General features: G+C 39.3%; 1 protein-coding gene across 19 annotated transcripts in view; it reads right to left on the bottom strand.

Annotated features, from left to right (window-relative positions):
- Positions 1-16,504, bottom strand: part of LOC111072511 (neuronal acetylcholine receptor subunit alpha-7) — an 87,959-nt gene that overhangs the window by 6,070 nt on the left and 65,385 nt on the right. For 6 of the 19 annotated variants that reach the window (XM_041592373.1, XM_041592371.1, XM_041592375.1 and 3 more), the window contains 4 exons: positions 10,652-10,832; positions 9,203-9,278; positions 8,635-8,829; positions 7,638-7,724 (listed from right to left, as the gene is read on the bottom strand). In XM_041592373.1, coding sequence (XP_041448307.1) covers positions 7,638-7,724; positions 8,635-8,829; positions 9,203-9,278; positions 10,652-10,832 — 539 coding nt within the window. Of the gene's footprint in view, positions 1-3,329; positions 3,417-7,637; positions 7,725-8,634; positions 8,830-9,202; positions 9,279-10,651; positions 10,833-16,504 lie in introns of those variants that run through there. The other 13 variants (XM_041592374.1, XM_041592372.1, XM_041592376.1 and 10 more) reach the window with 5 other exon arrangements.

The raw sequence follows: 16,504 nt of genomic DNA, 5'->3' as shown, positions 1-16,504 counted from the left end.
CAGATTATGTATTTTGTTATTGATTTAAAGTTTCTCTGGTTTACAGTATGCTCTCTGAATATTTAATGCTGGATGGTTAGGAATTAATAATTCTTTCGATTTATGGACTGTTTTGAGTATGCTTCCGATACTGGGGTGCGAGAAACTTACGATTACCTAAAGCATAGATATATGTATGTACATCGCATATCCGGTTGTAAAAGCAAAGGACCTTCAAAGGTACAATCGGGAGGAAAGTAGGTCGAGTGTTAGAGTGTGTGTTAATTAGATATTCTCTCAATGTCAAAGAGGTTCAGCCAAAAGTCTAAAGAAGCAGAGGTTGTTCGGTTGGGTTCGGGATTCAGTTACGGTTACGGTTACGGTTACGGGTTCCACAAATACAATTCGGTTTAGCATCTTTATCCCGGAGTTGGATCATGCTAATCATCGCTTAACATTCGATTACCTACTTTATCGCTCTAGTTTCGTTTTCTTTTGGTTTTTTTTTTTACAAGATTCTCTTTGATTTTAAGCTTTAGCAAATTTTTGTTATGTCTAATGAGTACTTTGTACAATCGTTTTTGCTTGTTTTTTGATTTTATTTTAATTTAGCAGCTAAAAGAGAGAAGAGTTTTGGTTGTTTTTAAGTCTCTAAGAATTTTTGATTTAGTTTAATTTGTTTTGTTTTTTTTTTTGGGAAAATTATAAACTCAATGTTACAATTGAAGGTTACGAGTACCTAGCAGCGGTACGGCCTCGCTGGTCTTGGTAATGACATTGCCGACCAGCAGAGAGAAAACTGTTTGCGATAGTAGTATAGTAACACCTGCAAAATATTTGGTCAAATTTTGGTAAGATTTCGTGTGTGAGTGCAGCAGGGGATCATCAGGGAGGTTGGTTCATCACCGATCAGTGGATCGTCCGTCCAGGTCGAACTCCGTTCAAAGTGTCGTTGGTTATAGATTAAAATACGAGTTGTAGGGAAGTGGTGGCAGGTGCAAGAAAGCTTCAGGGTTAGGCTAAATGATATTTTTTGGCTGAACCTTCTCGGAGAGAACACAACATATTATACATAAAACACAAGACTCATCGATTTTTGGCGGAGGGAGAGAGTGCATTTCAAATACTTATATATTCTTATATGTTAATCATTATCATCTGTAAAAAAATGCGATCTTAACGAAATGATATATTTACAATACCAGATATGCTATAATCAATGCTTTAGTAACCGTAGTTTTCAGATGTTTTGTTTAGCAATTGGAATTTCACAGTTTGAGTTCTCAAAAAAGGTTCTCAAGCAAAAAATATCATTCCGAGAAATAAGTGAAAGAGTATCTTGGTAGTTAGATGCAGGATGAGGACCGGGACCGGGTAGGCATTTGGAAGACATTAGCCTATGAAAGTTATATAGAAGCGTGTGTGGTTCCGTGAATTTATTGTGGAGTGATCTGTGATCTGGAGTGACTTGGTCTTGTGGTCATGACTGAGAGTTTTTTGTGTGAACGAGCGGGCGAGCGAACGATAACGAGAACGAGCTTTAAGATGGTGGAGTAAAACTCATGGCCAAACTTAAGGTGTAAAACATATCTTTATATTGTGGTAGTGGTGGTGACGGTAGTGGGTGGGTGACAATGCAAAAAACTGACAATCTAGAAATGAGTGAGCGGTGAGTGATAGTGAGCGTGAGCGTGAGAGAACCAAATTAAACACAAATCAAAGCTGTTAGCAAAATAGTCGAAATCATACAATACAAGATAAAAACTCTTTCTTTCTTAATTGATTTCATTGTTTTCGGTCTGTGTGTGTGTCTTTGACGACGACAGGGCATCATTACGATTGAATAGTATTTACTGGCATCTTGCACAAGAATTCTTTAATCTTTAATTTGCGTTGTCGTTGTCGTTTCTGGTTTATCACAAGTATATTCCCAAACTCACTTGCATTGAAATCTGTCTCATAAGTATCTTTTGTAATTACGTATGGGTGGAAATTGAAGTTGAGGGAGTGGCGGTTTGAACGAAGCGGAAGGTAAGACATAACATTTACCATATAGTACGGATATTCATATACATTTATACGAGTAGACATTATAGAAGTTGTACATACATGTGTGTGTCGAATAATTACAGAATGAACTCTTCAAGGGGATCTCTGATGCAATAGAAATTCAAAATTTGACGTGAAATTTTACATTGAAGATAGATTTGGTTTCGAATTCAGTTCGATATGAAGATCTGTATATAGGTAGGATCTATTGCATCATTAAGGCCCCACCGATTCAGTTCTGGGAATAGAGGTTTCGTATTGAAGGGAAATGAATTTATCATTGGGGCAGCATCTTTGGGGTGTATGTGCTGCCCTCTCCAATGAGGTTATTTGGTGGAAGAAATTGAAGAAAAAGCGGAAATTGAAGTATAGATCGGAAGTGTATAAGTAGATAACGATAGCATTTAAAAGATTGTCCTAACTAATCGTATTGTTTGTTTTATCCGGTCCTTCTAGGGCTCTGCCTGGTTCTGGTTGTTAATAAGAAGCGAACCAAAAAGTTTGTTGATTGTTAAAATGGAGACAGTAGTAGGAGGAGATATAGTAGATATAGTGATAGAGAGATAGCGACAGCAACAGAATACAGTATGATCAACTAAGGAACTGCTTCTGATATATATATCGATATTGGTATTTGATTGTATTGATATTTGATATTTGATATATTATAACTTCAAGTTCAGAACGAGTTAGAGAGAGAGAGAGAGAGAGAGAGCGATAGGGGAGTGGGACAGAGAGAACGAGTTATAGTTAGAGTTAGAATTAGAATTGATTTGGTTTAGTTTGGTTTTTGGTTTTAGTTTTAGTTAAGTTAGTGAGTGGCAAACTGTTGTTGTTATTAGTAAATATAGTACGACGTACACAAATAACATTTATCAACTTTATTGTCGCTTAAGAGTGGCTTAAGGGTGGTACGAGTAGTAGTATTTGTTTGACTTGGTTGTTGGTTGGTTGGTTGGTTAGACTATTACTTTATTTAAGTTTTAGTTTCAGTTTTGGATTCATTTTGAGAGGGGGATTATATATGCGAACAATTTAGCAATGTGTGTGAGTAATATAATCGTAATAGATATGTATATATATATAGATAACAACAATAACAATAATATTCATGGATATACATATATATATAGATATAGATACGTCTATATATACATATATATGGCATTTAGGCATGTACGTATATGTAAATCATATTAAGTAGTTTTTTAATTATTCGGTTTTTTTGTTTTTTGGTTTTTGTTTGACAAATTTGAATATATATTTGCATTTGGTAAGTATGTTTTAAATGCAATCGCTACCTAACAAGGGGATTGCATCAGATACTTGGGGCAATGTCTCAGCTACAAGGTTGAGAAACACTGTGAGCGATAGAAGAATTGTAACTCCTGAAACAAAAGAATTTTGTTTTCGTTTTGAAAAATACAATAACAACCACACAAAAACACAAATGACACAATCGAAAATGGAAATCATAAAGCGTACGTTTATGTATGTGTAAGTATATCTGTATTTGTATCTGTAGCGTTAGCGGTAGCGGTAGCTGTGTATCTGTAGCTGTAGATGTAGTTTGTGTGAGCGAGGACTATCGGAGAATTAAGTACATGGGTAATCAGTAATTACGCGTAGTATATGTATGTTTGTATGTTTTGTATCTGTCCGTTCGTTGTTCTCTTTCCGTAGAGTCCGCCTTCTGGAGAAACTGGAGATTTGGTATATATTTAGAAGTGACGTTTATCGGTTGCTTTGATTGGTTTCAATTGATCTTGATTTCTGAATGAAGTGTGCTTGAGAGATATATGGAGTATATGCCTGAGAGTATGATTCAAACTCAAAATTCGAAACGGTTTCAACTCAATACGGGGGGCGGGGTCGGAGTAGGGAATCCGTGGAATCCTTGGGTTGGTATTGGTATATCGAGGAGCTCTCTCAAAGTTGTGCCTCTCCTGAGATGTGGGTTGTACCCAATTGAGATTACGATCTGACAGAATGGGCACATAATGTTCACAGCGTCTCAGCGTATTAAGTTTTATTTTTGCAAAAAGAAATAAGTCAACTTTTTAAGAGTTTAGCGGCCAGAGGGGAGTGGGAGACACGGGAGCGGGGAAGTCTCAACTTTGACCCATTAGAAAGGAGCGAGGGCGAGAGCGAGAGCGAGAAGAGCAGCAAAAAAACTTTGAAAGTAGAGCAAGTTTTTCTTGGTCTGAAAGTATTTGTAAATTGAACTCGAAGTCCGCTGAAGTTCCTGGCCTTGCACACAGCCCTTTCGCCCCTCGCAGACTCTTGCTCACACTCGTGCTACGTGTTACCAATTTGCCACGCCCACATGCGCGCCTCATTTAATTTGCTACGTGCCACACCGGGACATGGAGGAGTCAGAGAGGCTAAATGGGCATTACGGTAGGAAATTTGCACACTGCATGCAAATGATTTGTCAAGTCAAGTTAGGGGGGCCTGTGGTGGGGCGGCTGTTGGAAAAGGATTCGGTAACGGATTTGGTATCGGAATAGGGTAATATATAGGGTATATATATATGACATAATATGAACGCATGATGGGCTCGACATCATGAACGGTACGATATTATGTGGAGTTGCAACTCTACCATCTGATCAAATGGATCTGCATAAATGCAAGTTCAAATGTTGCTTTTGATTTGGTTTTATTTTTTTTAGGGATTCATCGTTTAAGTGGGGTTCGTTTAGAGAGACCTATGGTTCTATGTTTTGGTTCGAGGGGGACGGGGAGTGGTTGTCGTGGACGGATTAGATACCAGGAGTTTACGGGTTTCAATATATGAGGTTGTTGAGCAAGAAAGATCTAGGTTAGTTTGGTGTTTTGGGTTTGGTTGGTTGGTGGTTGTTTGTGTGATAATCAAAGAGACTTCTTGCCGCAGTGAATTATATATATATAGCTATATGGATATTTATATACTGATATATATACTGAGAGAGAGAGTTAGAGCGAGCGAGTGAGCGAGAGAGATAGGGGTAGAGAGAGAGAGTGTGTTAGAGAGTGTTTTAGCTTTTCGTTGCATGCGCTCGTGTGGCGGCGTTCGACAAAAGTTCTGGTGGCTCTTTTTCTATTTTTTTTCAGTGTGTGGTGTTCGGTGGGTGGTTCGGTGGTGTTTTAGGTTCTCTTGTTTCAGGTGGTTCAGGTGGCTTCAGGTGTACTTACGTCTGTTCAGCGTGTTGTCTATATACAGTGTTCGGTATTGTGGGTGATCGGTCTTGATATAGGTATATAGTAGTATATATATATTGTATATAGTTAAATGATTAATATAGATGCTTATTCTTTCCCGAGGCGATGCTTTTGTACAGCTTTAAACAATACAAAACACTCTTGGTCATGAGTCATATACCTACCGAGAGGCCTCTACAACAACGGCTATCGTGTGGTTATGGCAGGTACGTTATAGAGTAGAGAGTATGTCAAGCATTTAAATACAACATCTGTGTTCTGTCCTAGCTAAATGGCTATTCCTCTTTCTACACAAGGTTTTGGTTTCGGTTTTGATTTCGCTTTCACTTTCTCTGTGGCATACAAACCTCTACGAGAACTGTTCTATTTTGTGAGTGGCATTTGTACAGGTTATATATCACATATGTATGTACGTTGTATGTATATATAAGCATGATTTATGTTATATGCATACAAAATCAGGGAAACGATTCTACCAGGCAATACTCTGTGGTCTCTCTGGTGGGTGGGTGGCCTTTTCTGCATTTGACATACGACTACGACAGAAGCCATAGAAGTAAGCAACAGAAGGCAGGAAGTCGGCAGAAGGCAAACGGCTGAGGCAGCAATAGTGCGGGTCAGGAATGTAAGTGCATTGGCTGAGGTTCGAGCCTCGCGCTGCATTTCGAACTAGCTTCCCTGACCCCCAGTTACAGCAGTCTACCTTCCTCAACTCGGTCCTGCCCTTCTGCTCCCTCTTCCTGTCTGTTTATGTTTTGTCTGACTATACAAAACAAACATAAAAAAGATGCACAAAATAAAGAGCCAGAGAGAAGATTTTTTGTTTGTGAGTTGGTTTTGGTTTTTTTGTTTCTGTTTTCTGTTTCCTCTCGACTTTGGTTTTTTCTCCTATTTTGCTCTTTGGTAGCGAAAAAAGGTTTTTCGTTGGATTTTTCATAGTTTAACTTTGGTTTATACTGATACAATATGTATAAAGTGTATATATACAAGATTGTGGCTAGATTTTAAATACATTTTCTTTAATTGCATTTCTGTCTACGTTTGTGATGCTATGCTTTTCAGTTTATAGTTGGGATGTTAGGGCGGGGCGGTAGTTGAGGATCCGGGAATTCAGGCAATGAATGAGGAGGAGATTGGGATTGGGATAGGGTAGGGGTAGGTTGGTGGGTTGGTAGGCCCGTCCTAGAGCGTGATTATGAGGTGAGCACACACTAAGGACAAGCGTATTTACAGGATGATCGGGCCTTAGTCGATTCCATTTTAATATTCATAATATAATAATACATATGTATGGGTTGGCAAGCTAAGAAAAACTGAAGAGAGAAAAACGAAACGATACGATCTAGAGGCACACGTATGTAGGTAAACATAGAACAAACAAATCCAACAAACAAACAAACAAACGAAGCAACAACCAAACGACAATAAGAACTCAAGAAACGATTATATAGGACAGCTTTATAGGCAAACACAGCAAAATTGAAATGAAAAACTTTCGTAATCGTAATCGTATTTGTTTTTGTAGCTGTATCTGTATCTGTTATTGTGAATGTGATTGCGATGTGGGGCTTGTGATTTTGTGGCTGTGGTGGTTTGTCTTGTGGTCAAATACCAATTATGTCAGAGCCTTCGTTTCGAATAACCCCGATAGCCCAATGGGAGGATAAACAGATGAAGTTGGGTATTAGTATAGAAAAAAGAATTATAGAAAAGACTGGTAGTAATATTAAGAAAAGTTTGGAGAGATTGAGATTTTCTCTTGCACGACTCGGGTACTTTACGTGGCTTTACGTGGGACATAGAGATAGTGATAGACGGAGCTGTACTTTGGATGGTGTTCTGGGTACTGGGTACTGGGCTGGTGTCAGTGGTGTATGTGTGGCTAGGTCTATCCAAGATCCGGTTCAAATTGTTTCGGTGATGGCACACGAGGTGAAAATCCAGAGAGTACAGAGATATGTATATATAGTAGATCTATTAGCAAACATACGAAGAGTGGTTAGGATAAGTTTATATCATTCCTCATTCGTGTGAGAGTGTGTTCTGGGTGGTTCGGAGGTGTTTCGGTGTTCCAGGGAGACAGAGAGTGTGGTGTTGAAGACTAAGTTAATTGGTATTGGTATTGGTATTGGTATTTTGTATTCGTATCTTTCTGCCTTTAATTATCTTTGGTTAGTATTCGTGGTTGGTTTTTGTTTTGGTTTTGGTTTCGGTTTTCTTCAGTTCATTGCACTACTGTAGCAAAACTAATGATCAACTAAAAAACAGCATGAGGCACAGCACGACTTTCTGTTATTTTGTTTCGGCTCTTGTTAGTTATTTAGTTAGTTATGATGGATACTGCTCGATCGGTACTGCGGTACTGTACTTTAAGCTAAAGCGAATTAATTAGCGTGTGTGTGTACCTATAAGAGGAACAGCATCCGACGTTGTCGGCATGGACTCGGCAACAAGGTTTAGAAATACTGTTAATGATAGTAGTATAGTTACGCCTGCAACAAGAGATACAATAAAGAGATAAGAAACGCAATTTAAATCAAAGTCGAACGCAAAACTCTTGGGAAAACTGAAAGATCAAGTCATCATCATCATTATTTTATCAAACAAATAAACAAAACTTTTACATTTTTTACTTATTAGTTTATTCTTTGCTTTTGTGGGGTAGGTTTTATCAAGGAGTTTATATTGGGGTGGAGAGGGGAAGTCAGAATTATATTTTATCTGGGGCATAGGACAGCAGGGACTTTTTGTTAGCACATGGAGAGTGTTTCCCATCAAAAGGCAGTTAAATCCTTTCTGATTAATATCGGTTTTCATCTGTTGTTTCTTGAGTTTTCTTTGGGCTATCGGAAAATGTGTGTGCTGTATCTTAATTTGGTATGCGTTCCAATGACCTGCCAAGAGGGAAACACTCTTCGATCTGTGGTTTTAATTTACTTTTAAGTTCACTTTAGTTTTACTCAACAAGAGACATGCATAGATCGACTATCGTTAAAAGCAGCGTTGAATATATAGATATTTTAAAGGGGGGTTTGTTTTTGATTCTTGGGGATATTTTTAAGTTGGTTTTTGGAGGTTTTTGGGGGTTTAAGTCGTATACATATAGTTAAATCCAGCTAAGCCTCATTTCGCTACCTTTGCTGCTTGACCTGACCAAACTCGATTATAATATAGATACATGGATAGATGTATAAAGATTGATTAGCTTCTGGGCCTAACTATAACTAACTCAGACATCTACTGTGGCACTTGTGGCACTTGTCACCGCTGAAAGAGCTTATAAAATGCATTTATATGGGATATAAATAGATCAGATCATATCTGATAAATCAGATCAATTGTTAGGTATGTAAAAGGTATGTATCTGTGTCAGTACAATGGGTATTCGGTTGGCATACTCACCCAGCGTCAGCTTCTCGCCCGAATCCGGAGGCAATGTGAAGCCCAAGAGGGCCATCGATGAGATAAGCACACAGGGCACAATTAAATTGAAAAAATAATATAATGTACGGCGACGTATTTGTATAGTAAAGGTGATATCGACATATGGTTCTGGGCAGCAGGCGTAGACTATCGTATTCTTCTTTCCCGGCATGGCTGAACGACAAAACGGATCTCATTAGTAATCATCGGGCAGGGGTATCATGACAGAGACACAAACACACACACACGGATATGTACAACAGATATTTTTACAGATTAAAGTTCAGATCGATTAAGTCTAAGTATGTACAATTTAAGCATATAACTAGATCAAAGAAATTAAGAGCTAGGCAAATCATAAATGACTATGAAGCATATTTTCAGTTCGGTCTCGCAAGCAAGTTGGAAAATCATAGACAAATTTAAATATTTGTATTTTTATTATTTTTTTTGTGTGGGATTAATGCTGATTATACATTTACAAATGACAACGATCAAACGAAATAACAGTTAGAGAAATAAGCATAATGAGGTTTCGTTTACTAACCAAGCAAGTACCACTCGCCATTTGTTATGAAATCGGAAAGATCCCCTCCATCTTCGGAATTCAAAACCAAATCCAACTGATTTTCAAACGATTTTTGTTTTTTTGTTTTGTTTGGATATATATTCATATTCATAGAGAATTCATAGGAAATTCATTTGCAATGGGCAAATCAATTTTTTTTTTGGTCATTGAGATTTGAGTTTGAGTTTTTTGGTTTTTGTTTTTTTTTTTAATATATATTGGAGAAAAAGAACATTTAAGATTTTAGTTTTTTGTTGAATTTTTTGTTGTTTAGATTTTACAAAAAGCCACATTGAAACAACATTTATGTACAGATATAGCATGTGTTCGAGGTGTACGAAAGAGAGAGAAAGAGTTATAGAGAGAGCGAGCGAGCAAAAGAGAGAGCTTGAGTTTTTCTTTTATTTTCTTTGGAGATTGCTTTGTAACTTTTTTGTTGGGTGCAAAATACGTGGGAAATAAAAGCGCTGTAAATTATATTTTTACTCAATACTTCTTTCTTTTTTTTTTTTTTTGTTTTTTTGATTTTTTGGTTTTTAGGAATATATTTCTTTTGTTTGAATTTCATTAAGAGTCTTTACGTCGTCCAAAAATATTTTTCTGCTGCTGTTTTTTGGGCGTGGTGTTTTCTTTTTTCATTTGCCTGCTACCATGCAAAATAGCGGAAACCTTAGAGCTTCTAGGGGCTTCCACACATGATTCCTCTTCTTGTGAGACAAACCTACGCGAGAGGCAAATTTCCGCTTCCAACACTGGACGGTGTTAGTGCTGGAAACAGCTGCCATGGGGCCTTCTTTGGCCTTGGACTAAGCTCAGAGTACATTTTGGTGTGTGGCCCTAAAATATCCAATCAACTCTGAGCGAATTGAACATTTTAGCCCACACACTGGACTTGAGTGAGGGCTCAGTCTGACAGTTTAGTGCTGTTAACAACACTGCGATCTTTTGGTTTTGTAATTCGCAAAAACGCAAAGAATTGTTCGAGATGATAGGATAACCAACTAAATATAAACTAGAAGATAGATTCGGGTAGATAAAAATAGAGTTGGAGTGAGAGACAGAAGTTTGGAAAAGCATATAAATAAAATTAGAAATCTCTGTCAGTGGACTATAGCGTCTCATAACCCTATGGATCCCTATCATATCCTATCTATCTATAGCAACAGTCGACTCTTTCACGTCGGTTGGACTTCCCTTTCGCGTGTTTCGTGTGTTTCGTGTGGTTTTCCTGGTGCGTGAGTCACGTGATTGGCAGAAGCGTGATTTTGTGCTCGAGTTTTAATGTGTTCTAGTGTAAGTGTGTATGTGTTTGGTATTAGTTTGAGTAGCCTAGTGTAGCCAGCGTTTACTGTACTATTATTTGAACTGTTTGTTGCGTTTAAATTTGTTCTTTCTTTGTGTGTTTTGTTTTGTCGATTGCCACTTTACCTGATTTCCATCGTAAGTCCAACTACCGAATTTCATTTCGCAATGTTGGTCATCAAATGGGAACCACGTGATGTCTATCTTGCATGTGCTCTTGAAGATACCAGGGGGCACGTACAGACAACTGCCGTTATGTTTGACCACAATGTTGGTGTGATACGTGCCATCGAATCCCTCATCCGCGCTAGATTATTGTACAATTTGTTTTAATGGATTATTGTCTCGATCGATTGTTATTGATTGTTATACGACTGTTATATTCTTTGCAATTCAATTCATAGGTTTTCCTTCTTTTAGTTCATCAGTAATTTCTTCTTGTGATTCAGGGTTTTTTTTCGGTTATATGGTATTCAATATTGATCGTTTTTGTTCTCTGGTTATTTGTGACTTGCGCTTTGGTTTGGTTTGTCTTTTCTTTTTTGTTTTCTTTTGTTTCATCGCTAGTTAAAATGTTTTTTGTTTGGAATGCTCTCCTGGGAGGCAGAGAGCCAGAGGGGATCTAGGTAAATGTCTTTACTTTGGGAGCAGTTCTTATAAGGGAATTTTGTGTGTTGGTTAAGTGTTTCGACTTAAGAGCTACAATACCATAAAAGTGTGCGTTCTAGCTCTACTGGAAGAGGATGAGTCTTATCTTAGTTCTATTAGGGGGTCAACTGGGGGTCAACTTAACATACTTAGGATGCCAGCTCTCTCCAGTCATTGACCCAATCGGAATTCCCGTTGTCTCGCACTCGCCACAAGGCACACGACAAATGCCAAATACAAATATCTTTGTATCTATCTATCTCCTGTGTGTCCCGTGGCACTACCAATATGTGCATATGCAAATGAACCTCACCAGATACTCCAAAAATGTGAACATACATTTGTATGCGGGTCTCTTGGCATGAAATACATATATACACATATATATATATTATATATGTATATGTTTAAATCCATTTATTCGAATATATAGTGGAGCTGTATACATTATAGATGGGTACAAGTGCTCGCACGAGCATCCCTTGACTTTGTGTCTCCCCTCAAATGTTGCAATAAAATGCAATTACAGCTCTGATTCTGATTCGTACTCGGGGGCACTGAGAATGTTGCGTAAACATTTTGTGGACAATTTTGTTTTGCTTTTTTTGGTCAAGAGGGGACCCCATTGAATCGAGTGGAACTGATGTGTGTACGAGTGTTATGGGTTTGTTTTCAGGGCGTAGGGGCGTGGGTCATAGGGTAACGAGGCTTACACGTAATTTCTGTGGCATTAAAGTGGAATTTGTGCGCTGATTAGCGGCAGGTCAAGCCGAAAACAGGAACCCCAATCAAAACCGAAACCAAAACCGATACCGACACCGAAATTGAGCGCAGATGCTGCTCAATCGGGCTTAAGGGATTGCGGTTTATCCTGAAGGGAGGCGCGAATATAATAGGTATTTGGCTAATTGAAAGCGCAGTTGGATGATTGCATTCTAGGCAACAACCTGATGAATTGAAGGAGTATTCGAATCTCCGTTCAGACCCTCGTCACACACACTTTTCCCACATTCAAAGGCATTTTAATTTCTGAAAGTAAAGCATTTGTCTGCGGGTGCCTTTCTTTCACACAAGCTTTGGCCTTGGACAAGCAAATAAAATCATTGCCCGACATTATTAATATTGACGTTGGTCTCTGGCTCTGCCTGTTTCGGTTTCTGTCTCAGTTTCTGCTTCTGTTTTGGGGCGCACGGAACCTCCAGACCAGAGGTTGGCCCCGGCTAAGCCGACACCGCTGTCAATTTCATTTCAGATGCGGCTTACTGGCGTGTTCTTCTGTGAAAGTTGTAACAGATACGGATACAAGATGGAGATAATGCTGCAATTACAGTGAAAGCTTTTTATTCCGCGCTGCTGGCAGACGCTGGCATTGGCGGTTTCAGGTCCGGTCCGGCATCTCAATTAAGCAACGTGAAAGGAGCCGGACGGAACCTATGGAATGAATACCCGTCACGGGTACTGATGAAATCAGCATAAGTAAATGACATACAAAAAAGAGCTGGCTGCCGGAGCCGATTGATTCGCGGAACGAGGCTCCGTAATGAGACAGGGCCATTCTCTCTTTCTCTCCAGCTATTGTATCTGTATCTGCATCTGTATCTGTTTTTGTTTCTGTGTATCTTTATGCCTCGTCGTCTCGCTATTGATCTAAATGATGGCCGCACATTAGCAGCGATGGCGACGCATACAAATTAGGCTCTAGGCGGGGGCGGACCCAGAGGTGGGGCTGGCTCCGTGGAGAAGTCCAAAAGAAAGAAGAATTAATAAATTAAAGGAAATAAAAGTTTGTCGGGGCGATGTTCCCCCAAACGAATGCTCACTCAATCGGAATATCTGCGAGCCCCCCTTGACAGATGCAGCCGAAATGGAGGCGAAAGAGTTTCCCGGAACACCATCTGAACGGTTTCCATTTGGCTTGGCTTTCTTGTCGAGACACGACCCTGGACTCTGACTCTGTGCAAGTTCATTAGCAAATAAAGTTGACAGCCGAAAGGTTTCTCCAAGGGGAAACGAGCGGTGCCACACCATGCCACACCGTGGCAGGGCGCTCTCCTTTTAGCTCTGGCTGCTCCTTGGCCATCTACTGATTTCCCCTGACTATGCGACTACATGGCTAATCAATATGATTTTTATTTCAAGCCATTCCCGCGTAGGCCTCGCTTGGCCAGTTCTTTGTTCTCTGCCTTCTGTCCTGCTGCGCTCCTGCGAATCTCCGGCGAATCAACGCCGGATGCTGCGTGCCCTGGAAATTAAACCCAGAGCGTACGTGTTTTGATTCATTGTTTCAGGTTGGTGGTCGGTAGGGTCGGTAGTCGGTAGTTGGGGTCGGGCTGTTTGCTTTGCTTTTCTTTTTTTCTGTGTGTGCCTTCCTCTCTCGTGTGACATGTAAATTCCATTTGCAGCAGGAGGACCCCAGCGAACATGCCCCATGCGTCAATCAACTGTAAAATGTTCTCCCCCATTAGGTTAAATAAGCTTCGCACTGCTGCAAATATAAATTGCAATTAGCTCGCCAAATGCAGCTGCACCGCACAGCACAAAACACACATGCCACACACTCGTGCAACCAGAGGTGGACACTCCGCCAGGTGCATTTGTATCCGAGCTCTGAAGGCTCTCTGCCGTTGCCGTAGTTTGTCTTCATTTTGTGGGCGAATGTGACCAAAGTTGATGCACTTTTTTGTGCAGCCCACGGGACTGGTGGCATTTAAGTTGTTTTTAGTCGGCACCTGGCAACGGATAGGATAGGATGCGAGTACTGCGGCTGCCAGCAACAAATTTTGACATTTAAGTTATGGCTTAAAATGTTTAAGCTCCCATGGGCATGAGCGGACATGGATTTGGTTTAGTGGGTTTTTTATGTGTTTTTCTGCAGCAGAAAGGATTTGCTGCAATCGTATTCGGTGAATGAAACGCTTTTTGTGCGACGAAAAAGCAACTGGTGGAGGCGGAAACTTTTTTTCCACTATGACAGATATAATTCCTTATGCGGAATGATATATAAATTTAGAGCGAAGCGGAATTGGAGGCAGGGGAGGCAGAGCAGAGACGTAATCCCTTTGAAGTCATTTGTCTATGCACATACTCGGAGCACCGCAAAACTTTGTTGAACTTCATTAGTTTCCTTTGCGGCTGGACTTGTGTGTGTGTGTGTCCTTAGATCTATCTTGATGTGGTGGGCATGCAAATAAGTAGAGCTTACAAGTATTCACTTAAACTAGCTTAAACACAGACCTAATGGCTATGGCTATGGCCATTGATGCACACACGCAGACTCAGACAATAAAATATTTTGCATATATACATATGTATGTATAGGGGGGGATACTTTAGACAATTAAACACAATGAGAACAGACAGCAACAGCTAGAGATATGTATATAGAGGCATAGATATACGAGTAGAATGTTTTGGTTATAGATAGATGATGATTATAACTGGACACCGAGCAACAACTGGGGAACATGAGATTATTATGTATGTACTTGTATTATTGAAACACAGTGAAACAAATAGCAATAATGAACGATAGAAACTATAGGTATAGATATAGATATAGTGTAGATATAGATATGGCACACACATCGACAACAATTGATTACTCTGATGATTGCCAAGCACACAAAAACACACACGAACACCCATCCAATCACTCCTCTCTTTTTTGCGGCAGACATTTTAAAAGCGAATGGAATGGAAAATGAGAAATGAAATTGCAATTATTCGGGCCACAGAGAGACGGCGAGAAATCGAGAGGGAGAGATGAAGTAAACATTTGTAATCGCTTCGATTTTGCAGTCCTCGATGCTGTTGAAATGTTTTCCCTTTGGCTTATGAGGGTCAGGATGCATGATGATGCAAGCGGCTCTCGGCCACGGGCCGTAATTACTACTGAAGCGTGTCTCTGTTGTTGTTATGTTTTACTGATAGGCACACTCACACTCTCAATCAGTCGGATACACAAACTAGACACTCGCATACATCTAGATTAACTAGTTGGACACATGGACTAACATTTAGTGACGGCAATTCGGAAATCAAGCTGTGAATGTTTAGACAGTTGAACCACGGGGGCCCAATGAATGTTTATTTGCATTTAGATTAGATGATCTTTCCGAAAATATGTATAAACTATCTATTTTCTTAAATTCGCATAGCTTTTTATAGAGTTTTCTTTCCAACGACCTTTCATGGAGTCTTTATTAGTAGCTGCACAGAACAAATTTCTCTTGTCTGATGGAATATTTATTTTAGAGAGCTTTGCAGTGGCTTAACACTTCAACAGACTATGAAGAAAACTTTCTAGTAAATTTTTTTATAAACTCTCAAAAATATTTACAGCTTAAATAGCCAAAAGCCACCTGTTCAGTTATAGATAGTTTTGTATCTTCTGAAAAGTTCATCAAACTAGTATCTCAAGTTTAGGGTTCTGATGTCTTTGGTGAGTGATATTTGCTAGTTTTCAATGGACGAATGGAGAGATCTCTGCTGGTGACTTGGGTTTAACATTTAACATTAACTTGATGGAGTATGCTTAGCTATCTTAGCTAAGATTTGGTGTGTTTAGTCGAATGTATTTAGGTTTAACTTAATTATGTATTGAATGGACGGTTCTCTGTTTAGGTATTTTCAACATTTAGAAACACTAATACATTTAATTTTGAAGTGTGATTTGTTGAGTATGGTGTATGGGATTGGTGGGCATGGGTATGGGTTAGTAGGTGGGTTTAGGTTTAGACGGTGGCCAGACAAAGTGAACGCCTTTTTAGCACTTTGCCCTGGAACAGTCGATAGTTAGATGAGGGAAGGATTTGGGTTTAGTTACTTTGCGTTTGGTATATTATTTATATGAACTTTTATTTAGTCTTTTCTTTAGTACGAGGGATTTGATTTCTCATGCACAATACTTGAAAATCTATTTTGCCATCTATTTCAGTGATGTTGTTCTTGAGTTGAGGGTTTCTTGTTCTGTTTTTTGCAAGCTACGTATGAGTATTAACAAAAAACATTTTCTCATTCTTCGTTTCGATTGATTATTCATCTTTTTTCCAACTATTTAATTTAACTTTTTGTTCTTGGCCAAATAAATTCAAGTACTGAACGTCTAACCAGAAATATTACACCAGCATATTGTTGAACAATCTCTCTGTTGGTTATTGTCTTTCGGAAATATTGTATGTATGGAGCGATTCGACTTTAGCCTTGAGATTGGGTTGAGATTCAGAAGTTTTACAGAAGTTTGAAGCGAGAGGAGAGGGAAGCGGACCACAGACAACAGACCTCAGACCGTAGACCGTAGACCGCAGTCCTCGCGAGAAGTCCTCTCTTTTT

The sequence above is a fragment of the Drosophila obscura genome, unplaced genomic scaffold (assembly GCF_018151105.1).
Source record: "Drosophila obscura isolate BZ-5 IFL unplaced genomic scaffold, ASM1815110v1 contig_179, whole genome shotgun sequence".
Lineage (NCBI taxonomy): Eukaryota > Metazoa > Arthropoda > Insecta > Diptera > Drosophilidae > Drosophila > Drosophila obscura.
This window is presented reverse-complemented; position numbering and strand designations above follow the sequence as displayed.